The 25031-nt window shown below is 36.1% G+C and overlaps 1 protein-coding gene across 4 annotated transcripts in view; it reads left to right on the forward strand.

Moving 5' to 3' along the window:
- Positions 1-25031, forward strand: part of ATP13A3 (ATPase 13A3) — a 60373-nt gene that overhangs the window by 15626 nt on the left and 19716 nt on the right. For 3 of the 4 annotated variants that reach the window (XM_062603325.1, XM_062603328.1, XM_062603327.1), the window contains exons 2-19: positions 5134-5227; positions 6747-6920; positions 7718-7888; positions 8210-8280; positions 11731-11811; positions 13631-13700; positions 14654-14788; positions 15586-15658; positions 16420-16551; positions 17452-17631; positions 19618-19775; positions 20425-20613; positions 21627-21688; positions 22263-22413; positions 22933-23049; positions 23734-23751; positions 23838-23991; positions 24080-24200. In XM_062603325.1, the coding sequence (XP_062459309.1) occupies positions 5134-5227; positions 6747-6920; positions 7718-7888; positions 8210-8280; positions 11731-11811; positions 13631-13700; positions 14654-14788; positions 15586-15658; positions 16420-16551; positions 17452-17631; positions 19618-19775; positions 20425-20613; positions 21627-21688; positions 22263-22413; positions 22933-23049; positions 23734-23751; positions 23838-23991; positions 24080-24200 (2151 nt within the window). Of the gene's footprint in view, positions 1-2522; positions 2579-5133; positions 5228-6746; positions 6921-7717; positions 7889-8209; positions 8281-11730; positions 11812-13630; positions 13701-14653; positions 14789-15585; positions 15659-16419; positions 16552-17451; positions 17632-19617; positions 19776-20424; positions 20614-21626; positions 21689-22262; positions 22414-22932; positions 23050-23733; positions 23752-23837; positions 23992-24079; positions 24201-25031 lie in introns of those variants that run through there. The other variant, XM_062603326.1, reaches the window with a different exon arrangement.

The following is a 25031-nucleotide window of genomic DNA, read 5'->3' on the forward strand; positions in this document are numbered from 1 at the left end:
TTTAATTCAGAAATCTAAAAGACTTGTAATGACATCAAACTATTTAGAAACTTTTATTTTCAACTCCAAAGCTCTGTGAAGTATCTCTTAATGAAGCATGTGTTTGTTGTAAATAAGTTCTGGAAAAGGTTTTCCAGTCTTTCAGTAGTGCTTTAAAGTAACAATGTTCCCTTTTGGACCAAGGAGAGCCAGACAGGTCATTTAGGCACTAGAAGAGTTTTCAGGGATATGATTCACTTTTGATCTATACCATGATCTTTTTTTCAGACAGGTCAGTCTGGTATTTTGGTCTTAATTCTCTTCCTGTAGAAGTTGCTGCTTGGTTTATTTAATGATAGTGATTACATAGGAATCACTATCATTAAATGATATGGAAGGAATGACTTGTATTAATCCTTGCACATAGGTGATTTTCGAATTTGTTGTCTCTCATGGATGTCTCCTGCTTCTTCTGTCTGATTTGCTAGATCTTTTCATCTGCCCTTTATGTTCTTACCAAAGCAGTGCTGACTGATCTTTGTCTTGTATAGAAGAAAACTTGTTTCTGTGACATTTGGGTAGTGACCAAGTTCTCTTTTTTAGCTTTGTAGCACTTTATCTCTAAAGGTCGTCTAATTTGGTGTGATTGTTTTATTATGCTCTGTGATTAATTGCAAAATGCTGAGATGAGAAATGTGCGTATTAACTGCTGCATGTAGCATTGGTTAGCTCCTCAAAATGAATGTTGTCTTCACTCACAACAGCTGTAAATACGTGGAAGGTTTTGGGCAGAAGCATACATGCTTTTAGCTGGACAGATAGTATCAGGACTCGTGCATAGACTTGAAGCTGTCTGCAGGCTCCTGGTGTGAGGCATTTGTGGTTTGAATAGAAGGAGCTGGACCGGGCGGCTGATGCCTGGAAGCGCAGCCTCCGCGCCAGCCCGGCCACAGTCTTGCAATTGTTCAGCCACCCTGGAGGGAAGAGGGGGGGGAGAAAAAAGGCATTCCAAGCAGTGCCAAATTTTCTTTGATATGTTAATCTTTTGATAACAGTTTGAAAAGCCCTTGGAGACTTTTTTTAGCTTTTAGACAAAATAGTTCATTTGTCAGGACTTCCCTTGTAGATAGGGTCTCAGTTATTAAGAACTGCCTCGCTAACTCATGATAACAAAAGCAAGTGCAGAGGACAGCTGCTGGGACTGCTTGTTGGTAAGAGAAACTCTTTTAGTTATCTCAGGATTTTTACAAATATCTGAAAGTAATAAAATGGGAGATGTTTAACATACAAGTTTATAAGTGTATTTGCTTGCATATTTTAATCAGGCAAACAATGACATAGCATAAGCAGATGTAACAACTTGATGATTTTTTTGAATGCATAGTACATGGATTTTACTAAAGACTTGAGCTGTCAAAAGTCTAATTTCATCTGAGAAACTTGGTATTTAAATTATGTGGTGACTGCAGGAGATACCAAAAGTTTTTTCTTTCATAGCAGTAATTTTTCCAGACCTTGGGATTTTTCTCTTGAAATGATGAAATTTCCAGTTAAGTTGGAAAACTGGAAGAATAAACTGATGGCAACAATGTATTTATGCTAAAGCAGAATTAGTTTTTAAGGATTATGGTCTTGAGACAAATATTGAGGAGAGCAGAGGGAAGATCTCTTTGCTTCTTACCCCTCAAATCAAACTTGAAGGGTAAAATTTGCACTGAAGTAGTTTGCTGATTATGCCAACTATTAGAAAACTGACTTCAGATCAGATAGTCCTTTGAAAGTGTGGCTTGCAGAACTCTTCAGGCTTGCTGATTGAGACTTACTGTAGCTCTTTTACAGCATTTTCCTCAATAAATATGCTGGGAGTTCACTTGCACATTTTATAACGTTGCCACAAATGTTTATTGCCTCTAAATATTTTGATAGAACTGCTTGGTATCCTGGTGGTTTAGTCAGGATAGATCAATAAGTAGATATTGGTGGAGTAAGAGGTGCAATGCTGTCTTCATTGTGCAGGATGCATGTAGTTTTAGGGTGTGTACACTGCTGTTATTTCTCCAGTGATGCAATTTGTGATGGACTTTAGCTCCAAAATAATATCAGCATAAATCTGGAATTGCAGGTTCTGTCCTGCTTATAGCTACATACTCTTCTAGACACAGGTAAATAGCAAATGCAGTTGCACTTAGTTTTGGTATACTTTTTTTTTGCCAAATGGCAGATTCACTGTTTAAGCTTGTAATTCACGTATATCTTCTTCCAAGTACTTGCAGTTCAGATACTGTTCAGCTGATTACTGTACCATTCATTAAATTTATACCTAAGTTGTTCTCTTAGTTTCAGTGGAAAACAGCATTTCTTTTACAGACCTTTTTGATACTTCCTACTTTTCTGACTCTAGAAAACTCTTAGCTATGCAATAGTAGCTCAATGAGAAAAATTTACGTAAGTGGAGTGTCAGTAACTTTCACCACTTCCATTGGGTTTGGCCCCTCTCTTTAAAATGACTAAATAGTGCTTTCTGATTGATATTTTCAGTTTGTTAAAGGGGGAAGGACTTCTCCAGCTGTTCACTCCTGGGAACTTGTGCAAGAGAGAGGTGAGTGGCAGCCCTTTTGGTACTTGAATATTCCTGAGTCCACATTGCTTCTTCTGAGTGCATTTCAACCCCAATTCGGGTACTAGTAAAATGCTGTACTCCCTTGTAGTCTGAAAAGTCCAAGGCTTATATTTAAATACTTAATCAACTATTTAATTAAATTTGAATATTTGATTAGGTATTTTAAGTATTGTCCTGTTTAATTCCACACCATATTATAGAAAGAAAGAAAGAAGTAAAGACCAAATGCAGATGGCTGAAGTCTTTTCTGAATTGGTTGGATGCTACTATTTATTTCTTCAGTCTGACTCAGCAGCCTGAAGTCACCTCCAGAGAGGGCAACCCTGTAGAGCCTGTGGTGGTGGTGTTTAACTGCAACTGACAGTTGAGAAACAGGACAGTGAGAAACAAACCCATGCTGCATTTGAACTCTTGATGATGAGTTTGGGGTGATGATGTGTCAAAAGGGGTAAGATTGGAGAAAGATGGCTGTTCTTTGTTGCTGAATAGTAATGATTTTCTTGACCTATCAGCTAAGAGAAGATCTCTCTTCTAAATTTAGACAGTTGAGTTTAAAATGGAAAATTACAAGCAGTATGTGAAATATTGAGAATGCTGTGTTAATTGAAGGTTGCTCAGTAAATGAGTCTGTATAAAATAATGCAGATGCAGTTAATGATGTGAGTCAGAAATAGCTTCCTAATGCTGCTTGTGTATTCCCTGTATGATTCTACCCAGCTCTTCAAAGTACACATTGAATCACAGGAGTTATTGCTGGTGCTCTCAAATTTCCCTTTGTGCTGCTTTAGACTGAAAACTTGACACTCCTTCCTAGCTGTGGAACAGCCCTAAATGAAGGCAGCTGTACTTCTCTCTCATGCTGCTGCCGTGTCCCACAAAGTGCCTGTTCTGGCATGTTTGCCACATGGAAATCTCAGTTGAGTTTTATTGATCTTGAAGTTGTTTGCATTTACTTTGCCACCTGGTGCTTGCCTGTATCAATACAGTTGTTGCTAGGTATGTTCATCAAGATTGGAGTTTTGCCTGCAGGCACTGTTTTTAGTGGTGTGGTACACTATAGTGAGGAAATGCGTATTTGTTTATGAGCAGACTAGTTCAAGTATGATAAATCTAACGATTCTGTCATGGAGCTGTGAACTGTGCTAGAAGTATAAATCTGTAAATACAAAAACTTTTTCTGGCTGCATGACTTCTTGATTGAAAATGTGATTTGTATGGTGTACATAAAGTTGCTTGATGTTACTAATTCAGAGACTGTTCTCAGGAGCTTTCTCAGCAATCCTGTGTAGGTTCAGGACAGATTTTAACTAGTTCCTTTTATGTATATATATATCTTTCCCAGGATAAAAAGTTATTTAGTGAGGAAAAGTGGCAGTTTAAACTAAAACGTGTTCTAGAACTTGTATGACTTGTGTAACAGATAAGGAACTATCAGTGATACATACCTTTTGGCTTAATTTCCAAATTAATTTGCAGGAAGAAAGGTATTCATAGTTCAGTACTGGCTAGTAACAAAAAATATTCAGCTTAAAGCAAGGAGCATGTGAACTGGTGTTTCTGTCAAAGGAGACAGTAGTTACCAAATTAGCTTCCTTCCATACAAAACATACAAATTGAGAGTGTCAAGAGCTCAATTTATGAAGTGCTGAGTAGTTTTTCACCTGTGACAGCCCCTTGCTGTGATGCAGTTCTTTGCTTTGAGTGTGTATTTCTTCCACTAGGACTTTAATCAGCAGTGGGAATAGGTTTCTCAGGAGAACAGATTTGGGCAGCAAGAGAAACCTGTTCTGTTGGGTGCCTGCTTCATTTGTTGGCTTTAATTGATAGCTTGCAGAAAACATATGAGGGTGTGATGATGTTAAGCTGCAGGAGTTGGGAGGAAGGACCTTCTGAAGTTGTCATTGCTGTTCAATATAAGTGCATGGATTCAGAGGCTGGCATTGAGAGCATCTGACCTGGAGTCTGGTGACCATAAATGAACCCTGAACACCAATGAACATTGATACAAATTGAATGGTAAAAGTATTGGAAAGAAGCAAAAAGACCATTAAGCATGCCTTGACTTAGAAATACTGGGGAGTAGACTATTTAGCATGTACTTATTTTTCTGATTTTTTTCAGATGAGACATGCATATCTTGGGTACAGTGCCTCTTGAAGGATAGCCTGACTTCTGAAAGCATCTGATTTGAACTATTAAGTGTAGAATGATAGAAATGTGTAATCTTTATGTACTTTTAAGCTTTTTTAATGTTTGCAGAATGTACCGAGAATTGTTTGCTGCATGTAGAATATAACCAGGTTGTATTGGTACAAGCTCTTTTCCCTCATTCAAAGTTTGCTGTTTCTGCAATATTTCACTTGTGCTCATCCAGCATTCAATCTTAAAGCTTTACTAGAGCTCTACAGGTTGTTACTACTGGAAAATAGTAACAGTGCAATTTTAAGATCTGTATTAATATGTTGTCAACGTGTTTTAATACTTGGGTATAAAACCAGTGACATTGCTCCAACTTTTAATTCTTGTTGTTAAAGGTCTTCCATATCTCAAGTCGAGAAGTTCCATATCATCCTAAACATGGAGAAAGAAGAAAAGAAGTTTGTCAATAAAGCAGAGGAAGATGAGATGGTAATAAATTCTGTTCATCTATTTTTATACAGTGAAAAAAAAACACATTTTCCTGGTTTTCTCTCTCAGTGGGGTGTGTTACAAATATTTGTCATGGGAGATGCAGCAGTTAGCTTTGACGAGGAGACAGGGGCAGCTGATCTTTAAATTTCCAGTCCATTCTAGAGACAGCAGAAACTATTTGGGGTATGTAGGGATTTTTGTTTTAAAACATGGTAGATTCCTGTGAATTGAAGTCCTTGTTCTGTATTTGTGCATGCTGCTAGGAAAATTTGCTCTTCAGTAGACCAGCTCTAGCATGGGGAGTAAGCAAATACATCATACAACAAAAATTGAAACTGAGATGCTTATGGTCTCATCACTAAAAATAAATGCTTTTTAGAGGAAATGATTTGTTTTGCCCCAAAGAAGCATCGACCTCTCCCCCTTTTTTTCACCCACCTGTTTTTATTGGTAAGGAGTGAATACTGGCTACAGTGTTTTGAAAATATCAGGGAATGGGTTTTGTCTCTGCTTTTTGTCAGCTGAGAAGGCTGCAAAACAAACTTTTTAAAAAGCCTTAAGAAAGGAGTTGTCTTGAGTTCAGCCAGGACATGACAGGAGTTTAAACCATGACAGGAGTTTAAACAATTTCTAGTGCTATTTAATAAAAAGTACAAAAAAAAAACAAAACCAAAAATGTTGTCAATATGAACAATGTGGGTGGGACCCAATGGGAAACTTCATTGCCCTTTTGTAGCAGGAAATATAATCTAATGATGTAATGTGAAACTCAGGAATGTAACACAGCATCTACTAAGTCACTGAATTATTTTCTCTTCCTGGCTGTCAACAGGTTAAGTTGGTACATGCCTTTGACCAAGGCACACTTAATACATTGCGGATTTTTTTAATGGGAGAAGAGGATTTTTCCGGCTGGTGCAAGTTACAGAACCTTTGACAGCATGGCTTGCAGTTGCTGATGTTTCATGATAGCATTTCTTGTTTAATGGCAGGCAGAGTAAGCCAGTTCTCTACTGAAAAGTAGTGTTTGATAAATACATTCACAGGCTTGTTTAGAAAGTTTGAAATTCAGCTAGCATCAGTAATTCAGCACTATGTATGCTAGCTAATCAAATGCTCTAATGTGGTAAAATCAACATTTGACAAAACCACATATGCTTTTGCTCTTAAATGCTTAGCTGACTTGTGCTGTGCATGGTCAAAAATTTTGTTGTTCACTGAGAATTAAGACAGGTTGTGTCGCAACTTCAGTACTTGAGATAGGATATTCTGTCTTTGTCAGGCGTTTATTAATGCTTGTATTTTTGATCGAGCAAAACTGTCCCTTTTTTTGCCACTCCCATCATGTACTAATTTTTTTAAATCTTTCCTTCCCCCAGAAAAGAAAAATGAGAAAATTGCTTTGAAATTTGGTTCAGTTTAAATACCACTCTTTATGAAAAATGAATGTTGCCTTCCCATGCCAGAGTAATTAAGAGCATCACTGTTTGTTATTTGTTTCTCTGTTTCCATGCAGGAGATCTATGGCTATGATCTGTGTCACTGGAAGTTGGTGCTAGTTGCTATAGGAGTGATCTGTTCTGGTGGCTTTTTCCTCCTCCTCCTCTACTGGATGCCTGAGTGGCGTGTGAAAGCAACATGTAAAAGGACTACCCTTAAAGACTGTGAAGTGGTTCTGCTGAGAACAACTGTAAGTCAAAGGAGGGTGTGCTTCTCCCAGTGTGCATCTGTTTTGCATCCCTCTTGCTGCTTGCTGAAATGCACAAACCCTTCTCTGCAGAGTAGACATGATTTCGTTTTACAGCACTGCAGAATTGTGCTCCTTGGTGCTGTATATAGCTTTGCTGCCTGTGTGGGAAGACTGACAGCTGTTTGCAAAGGACGTAGCAAAAAGAAAGTGTTTGCTTTTGGATTTTAAGAAATACATGAATGCTGTTGTCATCAAAAGTTACAGAACAGATACCTTGTTCATATAACCTGATAACGTGGTTATCAGGTTTTCCCTCCCTGTTCAGCAAAGATATGTTTATTGAATTAAAGTGTAACGGTGGCCCCAAGTGTGGTTGATTTCAAGCTGTTTTCTTCCTGCACAATTGCTGTGTGCAGTCCCTTGTGTTAAGTCCTCAGTTATTTGAAGTTGCTGGGTGGGCGCAGCTGAATGTGTAGGAATCCCATAGTTCCTCCTACCACAGAACAACTATGCTAAATTGTGAAGGGCCAAAGATGTAAAAATTCAAGTACCAAGACTCATGTTTAAAAAAAAAATAAAAATATATGTATCTTCTAATACAAAAAATATACTTTTAGAATTGTGGAAAGGAAATATATTCATAAGGTAGTTGATATTAACTTGGGGCTATCTTTTGTAGTTATGTATGGGCTCTGCTAATCTGTCATCCGTTGTTGACATGTTTTGCTAAATCTGTTGTAGTAAAATGGTGTTTAAATGCTGTTTGAACCTGCTTATTTTTCCCCCCTCTTTTTAAGGATGAATTCAAGATATGGTTTTGTGCAAAGGTTCGCATTATGCCTTCTTTGGGAGCCAGTCCTTTACAGAATCCCAACCCTATTGTACACAAGGTTTCAAACGGCCATGCAGTTCATTTCTGTGAATCTGATGCAGAAGAGAATAAAAATGATTTAAAGAAGTGTTTGCCTGTAAGTAAACCTGCAATGCTACACTTGGTAATTTTCAAAGTATCTCCAATAGTATCTAGAGTAAACATACATAATACAGTATGTGTGAGCTGCTGCTTTTGTCGAAAAGGCTAACTCATTCTTTGGGTGGAGCACAAATCTTTTCCTCAATAACCTTTTACTGGATATTGTGGAATGCTTGAAAGATTATTTTGAAAGAAAAGTGTTTATTTTTCAGTGGACTTTTTCTAAATTTACTTTGTATCACTGTTCAGAATAAAGTCAGGGAGAAGAGAGGTGTTAAGTGTTGCTGGTTTGATAGCTATGTCTGTTGCCCTGCAGGTTCGTTATTTCACCCATCACAGCATGAAGTATTTCTGGAATGATTCAGTTCAAAGTTTTGATGTTATACGGTAAGAATACCTTTTTCTTTTGTGTTGTGCGTCAAACTGCTTTTTTTTTTTTTTAAATACTATTGGATGCGTAAGAGTATGATGAAAATTGGTACTGTGTTCTGACCAGATGGTTTAGCTCACTGAGTCTTTGTTTGAGGCATAGCGAGAGCAGGGAGGTTTTAACTTGATGTGCCTTTGGCAGAAGGGTATTTGTTTAATCTACCTTTATTGAGCATGGTTCGTTTAGGGTGACAGGCTACATGCCTATGCAGGCTTTTTGCCTGTTCTTGGAGTGTTATTTGAGAATCAAAGCACCTGTTGTCAGACAGTAGTTCTCCTTCTATAAACTCTTAAAAACTTTGCTTCTGACAGAATAAATCCTATTTTTGTTTTGCATTGCTGCTGAGCTAGGCCTAAAGGGAGTATTTAGGAAGAGGGGAATTCACCAAATACTTTGTTGGTCACCTTTCTGTAGGTCTGCTGTTACATTTTAGTACGGTTGAACTGAATTTGATCCCTCTTTTTGATTCTTTGGTAACAAAACCAGGTCTCTTGCATTGATGGAAAATGTGTTTTGGTGGGCAGTAGTAGCTGTGCTCGCTGAATGTGGTGCACTGTATTCTCTTTTATCCAGCAGCACCATTGCATTATGTTAGGGTTGAAAAAGAAAGTTCTTTTCTCTAATACTAGTTATGAGACCTTCTCAGTGCTAACAAGCTAAATGAGCACCGGTTTCTCTGGTTTTGACAACTGCTTGTTAAAATAAGGTATTCAGATCAATAATATAATCTGTTCAACTTAAATCAGTGTTCACTACATTGAACCATCATGTGGAAGAGACCAAACAGTACGTATAGAAAAAAATAATGACCGGTGACTGAAGGAAAAAAAACAATAGCCAGAGTTTCTGTAAGAAGAAACATATTTTGCAACTGTTTCTCCGTTTTCAAAAAAACATGTAGAAATGGTATGGGAAGTTATCAGTAATGGCAACAATTTAAAGAAATTATCATAATACAAGCAGTTACAAAATTGAGCAGTCCCCCTCGATGGCAGGGGGGAATGGGTGGAAATGTTTCACTTCATGTGTAAATAATTAAAAGCTTTGTGCGCATATTTTTTATGTTAAGCCTGCCATGAATTACAGTGGTACAGGTAGGGGCACTTGTCACTTTGCATCACAGGGTCCTGTTTCCATGCCTATAGTGTTGCTAATTTAAAATGTTCAAAGGGAATGCTTCCCACAGATGAGATTACAAGTGCTGTCTTGAGTTTGGTTTTTTTAATGCTAAGAACAGGTATGGGGAAAAAATCGTACAGCTCCATGTGTTTAGGAAAAATGTTGTTCCTTAGTATTAAAGCAGTGACTTGAAACTTGGCATTTGCTGGCTCTTGGACTGTGCCTTTTGATGTTCTTATGATAACCCAGCCAATTCATAAGCCCTGGAAAAATCTCAGATATGCCTGTGAAGTTATGTGACCATTTATTCAATCACATTCTTGCTGATATGCCAAACTTTCATTTGTTAGATGTGTTAGCAACAACTGAGCCAGACCACTTGTTTAGTCAGGTACTGTAGCTAAGCTGGACGCCATTGTTTAGCAATTGGATAATAAAGAGTAGAAACAGCTGGATCTGAGGCATACCTGATACTGGCAAAGTCACTTTTGCACAAGGTCAGATAAAGAGTTTGCTATAAATTTTCTCTAAAGTGAATTGGGTATGATGATCATAAGTTTAGAAAAATAGTAGCTGAACTTATGAATGATAAATATTTTGAAAAGAAGTCTGAAAAATCTGTCCTTCATCTATATACTTTTTCTCAATGCTCTTCAGTTAATGTAAAACCCAGGAACTGGTATTGCTTAATAACATCTTAGAGAATCAAGTTAAGATTTGTTAAGAGGCTGTATATGAGACTGGAAAGCTTCATAGTAGTATCTGTAAGGCAAGTAATACAGATATAGCTGTGATCTAAGCACAATACTGCATCATGAAGATAGCGTCACTCTGTGCAGTTAATTATGCAAGTATCCAGAGACAGAACAGTTTGATCACAATTAAAGACTTGGAATAATACAAGGGAGGCAAATCAAGATTTCTTGGGCAACTAATTCTGTTATGAGAGCTTGAGTTTCAGATCATTGTTCTCTTTGTAATAATGTAATATTAACATCACTGTGTTAAACACAGGAAATGCAAGTGTAATTGTTCTTAAACTAAATCAGACTTGGTCACATAGCCAAAGAGGATGCAACTTTGACCTTTAATGTCTGTTTTGTTTTAGCTAGTGTCAACTGAATCTCAGAGTTGATGAGAGTTTTATGTAATAAACTGTGTGTGCACAGGTTTTTTTCAAATGCCCTGGGAATTCAGTGCTGTAACAGTACTCTAATAAGCAAGTAACATCCTGCTAGAAGCTTTGTATTTGCATGGACATTACGCACATAGATATGTATATCTACATATGAAGCACTTAGTTTTAGGGACCCTTCTTAAACTCACTGTTACATTCCTTTTATGCAGGGAAAAAAAGTTGGCATAGAGTGGCAGGAAAGGCACAGTTCTTAACAGAGAATTGAATATTTCTTCATTGAAAAATCATGATTTAAAAATCTTTGAACTTGAAAATTTTTAGTGAAACCTTGTAAACCTGTGGCCAAATTAACATATTGACATTTTCACCTGTTCTTTTACCAGAAGTTGACAGAAACATGGTCCTAGCCTTTGCACTAGTGAGGTGTTTAAAACTTTCCCTCTCTTCTAGCAAATGGAAACAATTGTTACTATATATGTACCATAAAGAGGTTTTTCTTCACTGGGACACACCAGAATCTTTGTAGTAGATAACTTATTACATATCCAGTATGAAAAAAAACTTGTGTTCAATAGTGCCGGTTTTGCCATCTTGGAAGGCCTTTTGGAAGGTAATGATATTTTCCTGTGCATCCTAAGTATGTCCAGTAGAAATCCCTGGATATTGGTCATGATATGTCTGATTTACTGAGTTTGGTAGTTGAAATGACTCCATAGTCGTAAACATAATGACGTTTCAGGTGTTCTTGCTTATCTGCAGATCTACTTAATTATAGTATTCGATTCCACAGCATGTAGAGAAGTCCTACAGAGGTAAGTCTTCCAGTGATAAAGAAGCACTTAAAATGTTAGACCATACTTTACCTAGTCATGGATAAAATTTTGATAGTAGGGTGCTGCAGTATAGACTGGGTATAGATTTATTTGATAAATTGATTAATAAGACAGAGGAAGAGTAAGACATGACAGTAAGAGGACTGCTTTTAACACCTCATTGGTATCTGCAGTTGTGACAAAAATAGCTAGAAAACATTAGTCAATAGACTTTGTTTTTTTTTATAATACAGTGTAATTCTTAGTAAAGACCCAGCCCTTTTGAGTTACTTTTGAATGTCACATTTCTTAACACATTGACTTTTCCCTTTACTTAGAGGTCTAGATGAATCTACATTATGTTCTTCAATTCATAATGAATACAGCACAGGACTGACAAAGGGAATGCATGATTACAGGTAATATTACAATATTTGAGGGAATAATTGTTTTAATTCCATTACCTGTGCTCAAAGTGTTAACAACAGCAGAAGACAATTGAGTGATTAGTGTTTAAAAACAGACTCTATGCTTCCTTTAAAGGCTGTTAGATGTATGAAATTCTTGTGTTTCTTGCCTATACTCTGAGTAGGAAATAAATTCAGGTAATGTGTTGACTTAGTTTTTTCAAACTACACTGACTGTGGGAATTGGAACTATTGCTTAAAGTAATTCAGAATATATTTGTGAAATTATATTTACTAATTAACATTTTGAAATAAAATGAGTGTACAAAAAGAACAGCAAGCAGGTATGTTTTCTACCAGATCACAGGTATATGGTGAAATTTGGTGGTTGATGAAAAGAAAATCATAGTTTTTTCCACATAACTCACCCTCAAGTGGCATAAGTATTTCCATAACATACTGTCATTGTTGAAGGGTGTATATGGGTTGAGAGACAAAGAGACTGATTCCCAGCGAAAAAGTCCATCTAAAGTTCTTTATCTGGAAAGATGCTCATTTGTCTCAAGCTGCAGATGGTTGAAGGTTTGAAGGTAATGCTGAGGGAGCTTACTTTGGTATTTGTTTTCTTTCCTGTCCTTGCCTAGCAGTGATTGTGAGAGAGGGGATAGTGTGCTTGATGGCTAGTAAGGAATATTAGGTGCAGCAAACTTGGCCTAAGCTGTAACTAATTTCTTATTTTAGGAAGATAAACCTGAAACTTCCCAGGTTTCAAGACTTTGGCTTTAATTTTAAAACTTCAGTATCACAGGTGTGTCCTATATGGACCTGCATCTGTCTCTGGTTGGTTGGGGCTAAATGCATTCCCCATTTTTAATTTTGGTTGGCAAGAAGTAATAGGGGAGAACCTATTTTTTAACATGCAATTTTAGACTAACAGTGTAAAGGGACACAGCTCAAGTGCATAGGTAGAGAAGAACTTAGTCTAGAAAAAAAAACTTTAAAATGTAACTTTAATAGTACGTAATTCAGGGATTTCTTAGTCCTCAAATGGAAACAGCAAGCTGGAAAACGTAGATATGTACTTAATTATTGGTGTTTTAATTTATTGAAACACTACCTGAACTAGAATAGTTTGGCATCTGTAGCATTCCTGGCTGGTTTTTTGAGTGTTTGTTTTTTTTTTTTGAGGGGTGGTGGTGGGGTTTTTTTGTTCAGTTTTCTTTTTTTTTGCAATTGAGACCTTCTTTCAGTTTAAAATATGGAAGCATCTGCTTGCTCGTCATTCTGTTTTCTGTCAATTTGTGTCTTTTCCTACAATAAAAGCCTTTTCCTTAAGAACATCCAGTAAGGGTTTCTTCATGTCAATGTAATTTAACTATTTCAGATCCCGTCAGAGGATTGTTTTTTGTCTCCTTCCCCCTCCTTTATGATTTGCCTTTCTTCATGCTAAGAATAAAACTAAGATACAGAACTATAAAAATGATGTCTTACTGCAGGATAAAAGTTAACACTTGTTTGAGCTTAAGTTAATGCGAATCCCATACTGGCATATTTAACATTGCGCCTATATGCATTTTACAGGGAAATTATGTTATGAAAGAACCTAAAAATTAAGTTACAGTTTAAATTGAAGTATAAAATAGTTATCCTTGTATTTGAACATCTCACTGGGCAAATGTTCTCAGATAAACATGTTTTGAAACAATGATAAATAAAAGGGGCCACAGATAAAGTAATATTTTGTTCTTATATTAATGGAATTGCTTTGAAGTCAGTAAGGTTTCTAATAAAAATTTCAACTGTTTTTTGGTATTTTTCTTTTGTAATGCAGAAAAGCATTCTATGGAGTAAATGAAATTGCTGTGAAAGTGCCTTCCATTTTTAAGCTTCTGATTAAGGAGGTAAGATCTTTAAGAAATTATTAAAAAAGAAAGTGTATCATTAATTATTACTTTAAATGCAATGACTTTTGAACTGGTCTTCAAATAATAATGTAAACCAGAAGCTTTCCTCCAGAGCCCAGCACTGTAAAAAAGAAAAGATACTGACCTTTATCTTGGAGCTCTCCAAATTTAAGAGGCCTTAGCTGTAAGCTCTTCAGAGTTCACAGCCTGGTGCATAGCAAGGATGTTAGGAAAATGTGTCAGAATTCTTTCAGAGGGTATGCATCTTATTTGTTTTCTATTGTTAATTTCAAACAGAAAGTGACTAATTATGTTCACCATGATCAAGCCCGGGGATTATACATGACAATATACACAACAAATCAAACATGTTCTTGCATAAACTTTTTTTCGATTGTTTAATTTCTTTTTTCTGTGTATAAGGTGGATTTGCATAATTGACTTGTTATCCATGTTGTTTAATAATGTATGATAGAAACTTTTGAACAAAGAAACTCTCCAACCTGAAATAACAGAGTGCATTTATTAATAAGAAGTACATAATAAGATCCAACTTAATTTAAGAATTGCAACTTAAGGTGCATCAGATGGATGAAGCCTTGGGTGGCATAGTTTAGTGTGAGGTGTCCCTCCCCATAGCAGGGGGGTTGGAACTAGATGATCTTAAGGTCCTTTCCAACCCTAACTATTCTATGATTCTATGAGATGTACCTACTATTTTGCTTTGAGGTGTATTTAAAAGTACATATTTACGTATTCTAGTAAGAGCTGTTCTTTTGAGGGGTTGAGGAAATAATGAAAAAGAAGGATAGTTTGGCAAAACAAGCAAACCTCTAAGTTCTTCACACATGATTTATCTCCTTCATAGAGGAGGAGAATGATTTTGACTCTGTTCTGATGGGGAATGCATGTGACCCTGTGTTGTAACTAATATTCTGTCACTCTTCTAGGTTCTCAACCCTTTTTACATTTTTCAGTTGTTCAGTGTGATATTGTGGATCACTGATGAATATCACTACTATGCATTAGCAATTGTGATCATGTCTGTAATATCCATTGTTAGCTCACTCTACACCATTAGAAAGGTAAGTTCAAAGAAAACAGATGCATCTTTTCAGCTTTTTACTGATTGGTTTATTTTGGTATGAAATTGCCTACAAATCTTGAAGAATTTTTTAGAGGTATACAGGTAGAATGTTTTTACAAGGTTTCCCTTTTTGGGCTGGAAGAATTCGGACTTGCATTTTCCCTAAAGACATGTCTCTGCTCACTTTCCATGCTGTTGAATCAGTAGGTTGACCTCAGATAACATAAATGCTACCTCACTTAAATAAACCCCAGACATAAGTTTATACTAAGTCATATTGACAGTAGTGATTCTGTCTTGCATTGTTTTCTTCTGTTTGAAAAAGTCTAACACAATTGAGCACCAGCCAGATGTGTGGATCGTTAAATTGGTGGTGTATTCATTTCTATAGACTTAGCTGTAGCTGGTGGTAATCAAAGTACCAATTATCCTTAAATTACAATCTGAATTCAAACCAGAGATAAAAAAAAAACCTCTTACCTTAATCCATGGTCATACAGCTACTGCAGTTTTTACTTATGTATGTTAATGACCAAATGTTTATAACATTTTGCCTGGCAGTGTATGTTTGCTTCCAGAATGCTGGTAAAAGTAGGAACCTCTACAGATTGATGCACTCAAACTATTTACCCATAAGTTTCCTAAATTATGTTCAAGATAATGTTTTGAGTAACATTTTTTTGTAAAAGAATGTTGGTGAAGAATCTCATCACTTTGGTTTGTAGAAATAGAACGTGCATATAGAAGAAGGCAAGCTGTGCTTTTAAATAATAAACTGTTTTCTCTCCGTTGCAGCAATATGTTATGTTACATGACATGGTAGCAGCTCACAGCATTGTAAGGGTTTCTGTCTGCAGAGGAAACCAAGGTAAATTTCACAGGCTATTTGGAAAACTTAGTTTAAATTGTCCATTAGCAGTGAGTGTAAAGTTGGTGTGCATCTGTTCTTTCTTTGATCACCTTGAAATGCTTGATTTCTTAGCAAAATTGTATGGGGAAAAGGAAAGTTGCCAAGGGGAATTTAGATAGGATAATAATATGTTCAGGATTATCCTTGTAGATGGTATTCTTAGCAAGTATCAGGTTTGTTCTAGATTAGGTGTTTGTCCTATTCTTGTTCCTCATTATCTACCACATATATTATATATCTATCATATGTAACTGTCACTGTAGTTTCTTTCTCAGCTTAAAGATGTGCATGTGTTGGGTTTCCATTACAGTTTGTTACCCAGCAGGGACTGCAAATTGATTTCTGGGCTTTTGCTTATTTGGATACCACAGCAGTTGAAGATGGTTAGGTTGTAGTGTGGTACTGTTTTGTAAGACATACATTTGTATTTGACTTGTATCTTTATATGGATGTTATACTGTAGCTGATTGTTAATGCTTTTTGTACGACCTTGTTTCATTTGTTATGATGAACTATATCCAAGTGATCTACAATTTAATCTGCAGTGGAATTTAGTTTATCAGTGGCTTTTTCTGTTTTAAAAAACCTTTCATAATGCCATCAATAGAACAGAGTATAATCTCAATTGTCAGCACATGGATCTTGGCTGTGAGGATCTTTATGGGGTTTTGTAGGTGGTGGCTATTTTCAGGTAAACTTGTTTGTGTTTTAACACTCAGAAATAGAAGAAATCCTTTCCACCGACCTTGTGCCTGGAGATACCATGTTGATTCCATCTAATGGGACAATTATGCCCTGTGATGCAGTACTTCTCAGTGGTACTTGCATTGTAAATGAAAGTATGTTAACAGGTAAAGTAAACTTGATACAGTTTTGTTTGGCTACATGTATTAATTTATACCTGTGTGCATGCTTAAGTTGCAGTATATTCTAGCAGAAGTGGGTATGTTTATTTTGTATGAAATGTGGATGTTCTCGAATTTACATATTCTCCTAAGTACTTATGTACTTGTGTTCGGGTTATCTGCAGCAGCTACCTGGTACTGCTTGGCAACTCCAAAAATGAATGATGGTTTCTTGTTGAAAAGCTTTGTTGATAGCTTGTCTCCCTGCTTCTTGATTTGATGTTCTCAGTGCAGATTGAGTTCTGCAATATGTTCCTTCATACTTCTATGCCCAAACTTTTTAGCTGCTTCCATGAATACAGGTAGTGAGTGTTCTGCTGTATTTAAAACCAGGAATTATTATCTCAAGTTGTGCCTGCATGTTTGTTGTTTTATCATGCTAAATTATTTGAATATACTTAAACCTCTTGCTGCTGCTAGCAACATGTAAATTGACTGCAGCCCAAGCTTGAGAGTACTCAGTTAGCAAAGGAGCTGAAGCTGAAGAAATTTGTTCCCTAGTTTCTCTGAGTAAAGATGGGGTGATGCCTTGCAGCAGCAGCAGGATGTTTAATCCTGTTTTCTTTCAAAAAGCTGTATTTTACACCAGTGTGATTTGAAGTAAGAGCTACGGAACCTGTATTGGTGAATAACAAGTAGAGTTAAATAGGATTTGGATAAGGAATCTGGTGAGCTGAGACTAATAGGTGAGAGACTACCTAGTAACATGCTGAAAGGAAGATACTTTCTCCGTAAGTCTGCTTTTGTGCTGATGAAGTGAGATTTATATTGTTCTACTGGAAGTTGTGAAGGCAGAAAATGTATATTGTTATTTGATCTTGCTTAGATATTCTTTCTCCATTTAAGGTGAAAGTGTTCCTGTCACAAAGATTAATCTACCAAATCCTTCGGAGTATCCGAAAGCAATGGGAGATGAAATATACAGTCCAGAAGTGCATAAACGGCATACTTTGTTCTGTGGAACCAATGTAATTCAAACCCGTTTTTATACTGGAGAATTGGTCAAAGCTCTAGTAGTGAGAACAGGTATTGATTGTTGAGTCTATCACTTGTTAACTTATACTTTGGAGTACTGTATTGAACGTTGCTAAGCTTGCATAAATGGGTATACCCCAAATAATTTGATAAGCGTCTACAGCAATAACAGAACTAGATAATGGCCTGGAGAGTATCAACTGGCAAGCAAGAAAGTGAATCAGTATTTATCATCAGTTTAAAACTTACCTGAATGTGTCTTGAAGTCCTTTAGATGTCTTCTATGCAGCGTGTTGGTTGAACTACATGAGCCTCTTTGAAAAGGTTTCCCATATGATTGGATTGGGTGCGTAGTGGGGAATGGCTTATTTTACTGGAATCATTGGCAATGTCAAATGGTTTTCTTTGCCCATAGTTTTGTCAAAGCACATAACATTTGCTTAGGAACTGCATTTGATCTAGCCCTTTCTACAGAGGTGCCTCTTCATACTAATAAGTTTAAGGTTTGGTTTTAGATAATACAGATATTCTGTTGCAGAAAATTGCAGAGACTGGTGTAGTTGTAGGATTCTGCTTTACAAAGATGATCTTAAGAAAACCACCACAAAATAGAGGAATGTAAGCTATAATCAAGTTACAGTAAACCAAATAGAATAAATTTGACTACATTGACTAGAATACTACTTAAAGCAAGTTTTCTAATAACTTCATCCTAATTAGCCTCTGCTTTCTCTGGTGTCTTTACCTTCTTTTAGTCTGTTTTAGCAGTAAATATTCTGATTATTTTTTAAATTAAACCTATTGTCTTTCTAGAAGCTTTTATTAGTCTATTCTTTTTTCTCAGAGAAAAGTATTTCCTTTCCCTTAAACACATCTTCCTATATATAGGCCATCCAAAACAGCAACAGAAATGGACTGCAGAAGACTTAGTTTTTCTATTTTGCAGAAAGACTGAACACATGTAGTCTTACTGCCCTCACAACTAGAGTTATCTTTTTAATTTGTTCTTTGCCCATGACAGGTCAGAGTTAGCACCTATGTTGTAAATGGGATGAATTTAGCTCTGTGGACCATGTTCAGATTTTACGTATGGACAAGTACACTTTTCCTGCTGTGACTACATAGTGAGGAGCAAAGGGGTATAAAAGCTCTCTATTCTCATGTCTGGTTTACAGGAACAACTTTTAGTCAAGTAGGGCATTTCCCACTCCACAGAACTGGACGGATATCACAGCACTTGTAGTGTCTCGCTCCTAAGGTGTCTGACATTAAGAACTGAAGTGATTCTTACCTAGTGATATAGAAATAAAAATCCCTTTATCTGAGGGAGAAGGATGCAAAAAATTGAAGATACTAGGTAATTTAGTCCTCAAAAAAATTCTAGGAGATCTGAACTACATATGGTTGTATGCAAAGACGTGTTGTCTTGATCTTTTAAATGGAGATGTTAAGATTGATCTATTGGAACTGTGCTTACAGCACTCTTCAGAGTTAAGCCTTTAAAGCAAAATGTTTGGTGTTTGAGCTGAAATATATATAATATACTGATGAACTAAATGTTTGTTTTTTTTTTCTCCTGAAACTCAGTTCATGGGTATGTTAGTGCGTATGTCGTTGTGAGCTTACAAAGACTTGTCACTAAAGTACTTAAGTTTGGACACTATGAATAACTTCATTTTCTTTTTGCTAGCACTGGCTTAATTAGACAACTAATAAATACACCCTCTAGCTTTGCACTGTAAGGGACAAAATGCAGTACAACAAACTCTTCCAGGCCAACCATCTGAGGGTTTACTGCTGCTGTAGAAGAGGTGTTTGTTGGCATCAGGTGCATGTCCTTGCCATTGGAGAGAAGCACTTAGTATGGTGTGCACATATTTTTGAAGAACCTTAACTACAGTAATGCGAAATATCTTTTACTGTATATTGAGAAACAGTCTAATGAAATTAGTAGCTTAAGGGTTTCACTGGGGTTTTTAATGTATTTGAATAGCTTTGCTCTTGTTTATACTTTCAATAACTCATTTTTATTTCTAGGCTTTAGTACTGCGAAAGGACAGCTTGTTCGTTCCATACTATATCCAAAGCCAACTGATTTTAAACTCTACAGAGATGCCTATTTGTTTCTTCTGTCTTTGGTCGTGGTGGCAGGCATTGGGTTTCTTTACACAGTTGTCAACAGCATCTTAAATGAGGTATGTTTTCATTTCTAGTCAAGAACTGCCTTATTTTAGAAAGGGGCTGATGATTGCAGATAATGAGAAACAATGAAATTTGAAGTCAACATTTCTTTGCTTTATTTTATACCCACCGAACAAGAAAGACAAGCTTATTGAGAACAAAATTCAGCATAGAAGCAGGACTTCAGTATGTTACAGTGAAATTTGAGTTTACCTCTTATTTTTACTGACCCAATTACTACCCTTTATTTTTATTATATGTAAGATTTCTATCCAACTGATAATTCACTTGGAAGAAATAAGAGCATATCTAAAGCATGCTGCAGGCAAAAAAAATTCTTACCAAGAAGTTGATATCTGATAACGGTAACTTTTGTCTCTCCAAAATTTTTGCATTACTCAGTTACTGTTTTAAAGTAGTGTATCTGCTGGGGAAAAAGTAAAAATGTTAAGTAATGAGTGCATTGTGGTTAATTTAGGACTGGATTATTATGGTTGCTTATGGTTGGTGAATATTGCTAGGTTTCTGGGCAATACAGAATGTGCTGTACTGGGGAAAGCAATATGTGCATTTTGCTTTTGGTACCAGTGATGTAACGCTTCAGTGAGGTAGTAAATCTTTAAATAGCGAGTTCTTGTTCATCCACTCTGACCTTTGTTACAGGTTCCAACTCATACCATCATCATCGAGTCTCTTGACATTATCACTATCACGGTGCCTCCAGCACTCCCTGCTGCCATGACTGCTGGCATTGTTTATGCACAAAGAAGGCTGAAAAAAATTGGCATCTTCTGCATCAGCCCACAAAGGATAAATATTTGTGGCCAGCTGAATCTTGTGTGCTTTGATAAGGTTAGGTGAATTTTGAAACTTCGTGTTGCCACCTGGAGGGGCATTATATAAAAGAGAATTTGTATAAACTGACAACTACAGGAAAATTCATTACTTACATATAAATCAGATAAATTTTTGTCCTGTTAGCTTCCAGGTATTCAGTGTTTATCACCTGTTAACTCACTTAATTTAGTTTGCTCTAAAAAGCTGTTACAATAGAGAGCTACTTTCTTATCTCAAGTCTCCCAAGACCTAACTTACTATTGGCGCAGCAGAAATGTGATAGTTGGGGTTTTATTTAGGTACACATCTTCTGGAAAATGGAAGTGTGAGGTCAGACTTACTTCTTAGTTTTATTTATTTCAGTGAAAAGCCAAACCAGCATATTTTGTTATTACTCCTTAACAGAAACACAAGTGAAAGTCAGTAATGCCACTAGCCAGAATCCTTTGTTTGTCACTATGCCTTAGATAAAATTTATTTTCCTCTTTAGATTTTTAGCTAAAGTCTTAAGTACCCAGACTAGATTTATTATTTCTGTTGTAAAGGTTTTCCAGTTACTGTTTTAGCTATGTAAGAAAGTAGTCCTAAGGGCTTAGTGCCCATTTTCTGTTGCCCCCAAGCCCTGAATATAGAGATGTTGAGCTATTGTCTTAGAAATTTAAGGGTCTATTTCTTTTTTCATGTCTCCAAGGAGGGACATGGCTTTGAATGTTTGGTTTTTTTTTGGGGGGGGGGGGGGGTAAGTTATTTAACAGAGTTGGAACTTAAGTTACTATCCAAAAGCAAGGGAGATACTGTATTTCCTGTCCTGAAGTCCTGCTTATATTTTTTTATATATATATAAAAATATATAATATATAATATATATAATATAATATATATATTTTTTTTTTTTTTAAGTGAAAGTAAAATAAAATACACTGTGGAGGTGTAATCTGGTTAATTAGTTGCTAATTTTTGCTTTACCTGAGGAAAATTTGTTTCTGAAGGCTTTTTCTTCTTGCCATGTCCTTTGGTTTATTTTGCAGACTGGAACACTTACTGAGGATGGCTTGGATCTTTGGGGAATTCAACGGGTGGAAAACGCTCGGTAAGGATAAGCTCACAGCTGATAGCATATGTGATACCTAGTTGTGCTTTAGCAACTGCAGCAAAATAGAATAGAAAATTCCAAGTTATCTCATACATGTTTGCATTTCGGTAATGAGCCATAAGAATGCAACTGGAAATACGGTTTGTGTGTAATGAAAGTTATAGGTCTCTTATGAGGCTGAAGTGAAATTTAATTTGTTAAATCTGAGACCTCATTAGGTTCATACTGCAGAAATTATGCAATTAAAGTATAGCATGTTTTCTTAATCCTGTCCTCCCAGGTGATGACTTTTTGGGCTGCTAAAATGAATTAGCTTAATTAATTTAGTTAAGTACAAAGTGTTAAGATGTCTCCCTACACAGTGAATTAATGCAGTTTTTTAAGGAGACGAAAGTAGTGACTGTTTTGGGAGATTCCAGCCCAGAATCTTAGTCTATTTTCTGTGATGTGTGAAAATACAAGTGAAGAGACCTGTGCAGTCAATTTTCTTCTGTTAATATAAACAAACCTTTTGAATTGGCTCATAATAAATAATTATAGTGCTAAGTATATTATTACTTCATTGTTTTAGTTTCCTTTTGCCGGAAGAGAGGGCTTGCAGTGAGAGCTTGCTGAAGTCTGAGTTTGTTGCTTGCATGGCAACTTGTCATTCCCTTACAAAAATTGAAGGTGTGCTTTCTGGGGATCCGCTTGATTTGAAGATGTTTGAAGCAATAGGATGGGTAAGTGTCTGCTTGTTTTAGGAGACTCAGCATTTTCAAGATTAGTAATCTGAAATTTTCGATCCTGCTACATATAAGATAAACCATTATGTGCTGTTTTAACCTGTAACTGTAAAATGGTGGGCTTTTGACACTGCTTGTATCAAAGGAAGTCTTAATATGAAAATGTTCCTAAGATGTGTTTTTCATTCATAGAACTGAAAGAATCTGAAAAGCTAATTTACTTCTTTCTGATGTTGTTTGTGGCAAAGTATCAATACATACGATAAGCATATAAAATAGCTAAGTGAATCTTTATGTTAACTGCTAAATTAAGACACTTAATTCTCACAGGAAATATTGATTAGAAAGGTCATGGCACCCTGGACATACTTCCAAGCCTGTTGGGGTTTTTTGGGTGTTGGTTTTTTTGTTTGTTGGTTTGGTTTGGTTTTGGTGTTGGTTTTTTATTCTGAAAATAACATTATGAGAAAGTCAAAGTTAATACATGCATAAAGTAGTTGTTTATTTGTAATACAGATTTTGGAAGAAGCAACTGAAGAGGAAACAGCCCTTCATAATCGAATCATGCCGACAGTGGTTCGACCTTCAAAACAACTTTTCCCAGAATCCAAGCAAGCAACAGATCAAGAAATGGTAAGAAAAATCAAAGCAATTACTTGAGTTGAAGTAATCCTTCATGTTATACAAATATGCCACTTCCAGTGTGAGCAGGCTGTCAGCATCATTACCCTTGTGAACTAGCTGTTAAGTGCTGTAATGCTTTTTGAGCTTACACCTTTTAATATTGGTATCATTACACATTTTAATATTAGTATCATTACCAAATCCTTTTTGTGCTACTGAAGTGCTTAGGTGTGCTCACTTTGCAGTTATAGTTAAAACAATCATTTGTTAATGTCACTCTATGGTGCAGAATTCTTGCCGCCATTGTGTACATGCACAGCAGTAATTACTGTGCAGTAGTTGTCAGGAACATTCTTGAAACTTATTACCTGATTTTTTGGGGGGCATACTTCATCATCATGGCCTTATTCTAAAATCCGTAATACTTTAATCATTTACATAGGCTAAATGGACACAGGTTGAACTATGAAAAGTCTTGCAAATACTAATCAAGGAAGCAAGTTCTGTCTCACTTAAAGGATACTAAACAGATTTAAGAGATTCATATTCCGCTGTAACAAATCCATTGCAAGTACAATGTGGCTTTATGCTGAGAGTGCTGTGTAGGTTCATTTACTTACTTCTGTTGAAATAGTTTGTAGCTGAAAAAATACTTAATATTTACAGTAAATGTGGTTTGTTTTTGTTTTTTAGGAATTGTTTGAGCTTTCGGTAAGTATGCTTTTCAATTAAGCATGCACCTCTTTTCTTAGAATGTATGTGGATGTGACCCTTTTCTTCCTACCTGTATGACACAGGCCAGTTATGAAATTGGAATTGTGCGCCAGTTTCCATTTTCTTCAGTTTTGCAACGTATGTGTGTAATAGCGAGAGTTCTAGGGGAGAAGAGAATGGACGCTTACATGAAAGGTGCCCCTGAAGTGATTGCAAGCTTGTGTAAACAGGAAACAGGTAAAAGAACAAACTGTAGTTTCATTTCTTGTGTAGCTCAGCTGCAGTATGGATAATTTTAATAACTCTAAATCTGACATTTTTAAAGTTCCTGTTGACTTTGAGTGTGTCCTGGAAGAATACACTAAGCAGGGCTTCCGAGTTATTGCTCTTGCTCACAGAAAATTGGAGTCTAAGCTTACATGGCACAAAGTCCAGACTATTAATAGGTAAGAGTGACTTCACTTTCATAATAAGCAGTTAAAGTCTTTAAAAGCTGCATGCTTTGGATTAATTTTGTAATGTTAATTTTTATTTAAATCAATTGCTACTGTTCTTTCTTGACAAGTATAGTTCTGTGCATTTTTTATTTGTACTCTGTACAATACATAGAAATTTAAGATAAGGAAGTTTCTCTGCAATAGTGAGGAACATCTTTAAGCTTGAAATGAACTGTAATATTTTATAGTGTTTGATTTATATTAATGTGGCAGAAAACCTCATCTGATTTCTTTGTTACTTGATAGTACTTACATCATCTGTGTCTGTTAAAGATGATGAAATGACATGTAATAGAAACTCTCCTCTGTGTGTTTGTAGTTTCTTCATCTGCTATGAGCAACATGTCCTTTTTCTTATTGCAGAGCTTGTCAGGAAGGTTTAGAAGTTAGAAAGGTTTCTTCCTTCAAAGAGTAGTATTTCCTCTTAATTATTTTTCAGCTGGTCCTAGTTTTGTGGGTAATGCTATCTATCTTTTCCATAGTGTTCAGAAAGTGTAGCATTGCCATGAAAATACGAGCTTTGTGTTCTTTTGTATCAGCTCTGTGTGCAAGGTGACTGCAAAGCGGTACAAAGCAGACAAATGGATTTTCCAGTTTCAGGTGTGAAAATCTACTGTACCAGCAAAATACCCAAGACCTGGAAATACTGACTTTCATGTAAACTAAAGTTAATTAGTTGCTTCACTTAATTAGCTAACGTCTATTAATCTTACTAGCCTTGGTAACATGATTTGATGGCTTGTATATTAAGGATCAGCTAATTTGGAAATTAGAGATGTG

The sequence above is a fragment of the Pezoporus occidentalis genome, unplaced genomic scaffold, assembly GCF_034315485.1.
Source record: "Pezoporus occidentalis ecotype Australia unplaced genomic scaffold, CSIRO_AGI_Poc_V1 ctg8, whole genome shotgun sequence".
NCBI classification, from domain to species: domain Eukaryota; kingdom Metazoa; phylum Chordata; class Aves; order Psittaciformes; family Psittacidae; genus Pezoporus; species Pezoporus occidentalis.